Source organism: Eimeria mitis, genomic scaffold (assembly GCF_000499745.2).
Source record: "Eimeria mitis Houghton genomic scaffold, Emh_scaff573, whole genome shotgun sequence".
Taxonomy (NCBI): Eukaryota; Apicomplexa; class Conoidasida; order Eucoccidiorida; family Eimeriidae; genus Eimeria; species Eimeria mitis.
The window spans coordinates 9,939-11,686 of NW_013573980.1; the positions used below are offsets into that span (position 1 = coordinate 9,939).

General features: G+C 60.5%; 2 protein-coding genes across 2 annotated transcripts in view; one reads left to right on the top strand and one right to left on the bottom strand.

The window, feature by feature from the left end:
• EMH_0016610 (uncharacterized protein) overlaps window positions 1–285 on the bottom strand; it is a gene marked incomplete at both ends in the record, with an annotated part of 2,506 nt that extends 2,221 nt beyond the window's left edge. Inside the window, one exon of the mRNA XM_013500678.1 lies at window positions 1–285. Within this exon, the coding sequence (XP_013356132.1) occupies window positions 1–285 (285 nt within the window).
• Window positions 286–822: 537 nt separating this feature from the next.
• On the top strand, window positions 823–1,416 carry EMH_0016620 (uncharacterized protein; the record flags this gene model as incomplete). The annotated part of the gene is made up of 2 exons (XM_013500679.1): window positions 823–1,083; window positions 1,342–1,416. The coding sequence occupies 2 exons, from the start codon at window positions 823–825 to the stop codon at window positions 1,414–1,416; spliced, it is 336 nt and encodes a 111-aa protein (XP_013356133.1).
• Between the last annotated feature and the right edge of the window lie 332 nt (window positions 1,417–1,748).

A 1,748-nucleotide genomic window follows, 5' to 3' on the forward strand; every position in this document is an offset into this window, starting at 1 on the left:
ATGCAGCAACAGCAGCAGCAGCAGCAGCAGCAGCAGACCTTCCAGCTGCTGTTTGTAGGTATCTGTTGCTGGTGCAGCAGCAGCAGCAGCAACAGTGCCAGCTGCGGCCGCAGGCCGAGCAACAGCAGCAGCAGCAGCAGCGGCAACTTGCTGCTGCTGCTGCTGCTGCTGCTGCTGCTGTATATCGACATCAGCCTTAAGCCTGTTCTGCTGCGTCCAGTTGCTGCTGTCTCTTTGTAAGCTCCTGCTGCTGCTGCTGCTGCTGCTGCTGCTGCTGTTCTCCATACTCGTGCTGCTGTTGCTGTTGCTCTTCCTGTTGCTGCTGCTGCAGTTGCTGCTGCTGCTGCAGCTGCAACCAAACAGCTTTCTTATGCCGTATCTTATTCAAAAGCTTATAAAATACTGCTGCCATGGGGGCCCCTTGCTGGGGCCCCTGGGGGCCCCCCTGGGGGGCCCCCTGGGGAGGGCACTGGGGGGCCCCCTGGGGGGCCCCCCAGTGGGCCCCCTGGGGGGCCCCCTCGGGGGGATCGTGTGTGTGCCCCTGGGGGGCCCCTCGGGGGGCCCCCTGGGGGCCCCCCTGGGGGGCCCCCCCGGGGGCCCCCTGGGGGGCCCCCTGTGTGTATAGGGTGTGTATATGATGGAGGGCAAGTGTCTCTGCTTGTGTGAATCTGTGGAGGCCCGCGAGGGCTTTGATTTGGCTGTATGTTGCTTTGCTGCTGGAGGGAGACAGCAGCAGCACCTGAAAGAAAAAAAAATAAAAAAGATGATGGTGGTTGTGGTGGTGGTGGTGGTGCTGCTGTTGTTGTTGCTACTGGTTTGGGGATGCAAGAGAACAACCTGGTGCAGCAGCAGCAGCAGCAGCAGCAGCAGCAGGAAACCACAGCAGCAGCACCACCCCACAACCACGACCGCCACCGACAACAGCACCAACAGCAGCAACAGCAACAGCAACAGCAGCAGCAGCAACAGCAGCAACAGCACCAGCAGCAACAACAGCAGCGACAGCGACAGCAGCAGCAGCAGCAGCAGCTTGCCTGCTCCGTGCATGCAAGAGCTTCTCTATACCGCCGCAGCCGCAGCAGGGTGAGGGTTTCGTTTTCTTTTATTTTTTTTAGGGCCCACAGAGCAGAGGGGCCCCCATGGGGGGGCCCCCCGAGAGCTACACTAGCCTGAGGAGAGAAGAAAACAAACATATATAATAAACCCTAAACCCTAAACCCTAAACCCTAAACCCTAAACCCTAAACCCTAGACTTACGCGTCTATACAGCCCCAAAGCTGCATGCATCTTCCCCCTCACAAACTTCTCGTTCGCTTCCTTTCTTAGCTGCTGACTCTGCAGCAACCTGCTGCTGCTGCTGCTGCTGCTGCTGCTGCTGCTGCTGCTGCTGCTGCTGGGGGGGGGTGTCAGTGCTAGTATTTTCAGCCCCCTAATATATAAACATTTCCCTAGCAGCAGCGGGGACGCCAAAGCAGCAGCAGCTCTGCATGCATGGGGGCCCCTGCTGCTGCTGCTGCTGCTGCTGCTGCTGCTGCTGCTGGGGGGGGCCCCCATATGGGGGCCCCCCTCGGGGGGCCCCACTGTGATACAGCCAGGGCCCCACAGGGGCCCCACATACAAATCTATAGGGGGCCCCTGAAGCAAAAGGGTACGGATACACAAGTCAGCTGCAAGGCAGAGGGGGGCCCCCTCACCCAGCGTGTAGCTGTAGGTGTACAGGGGGGGCCCCCCCCCCGACGGGGGGGGCC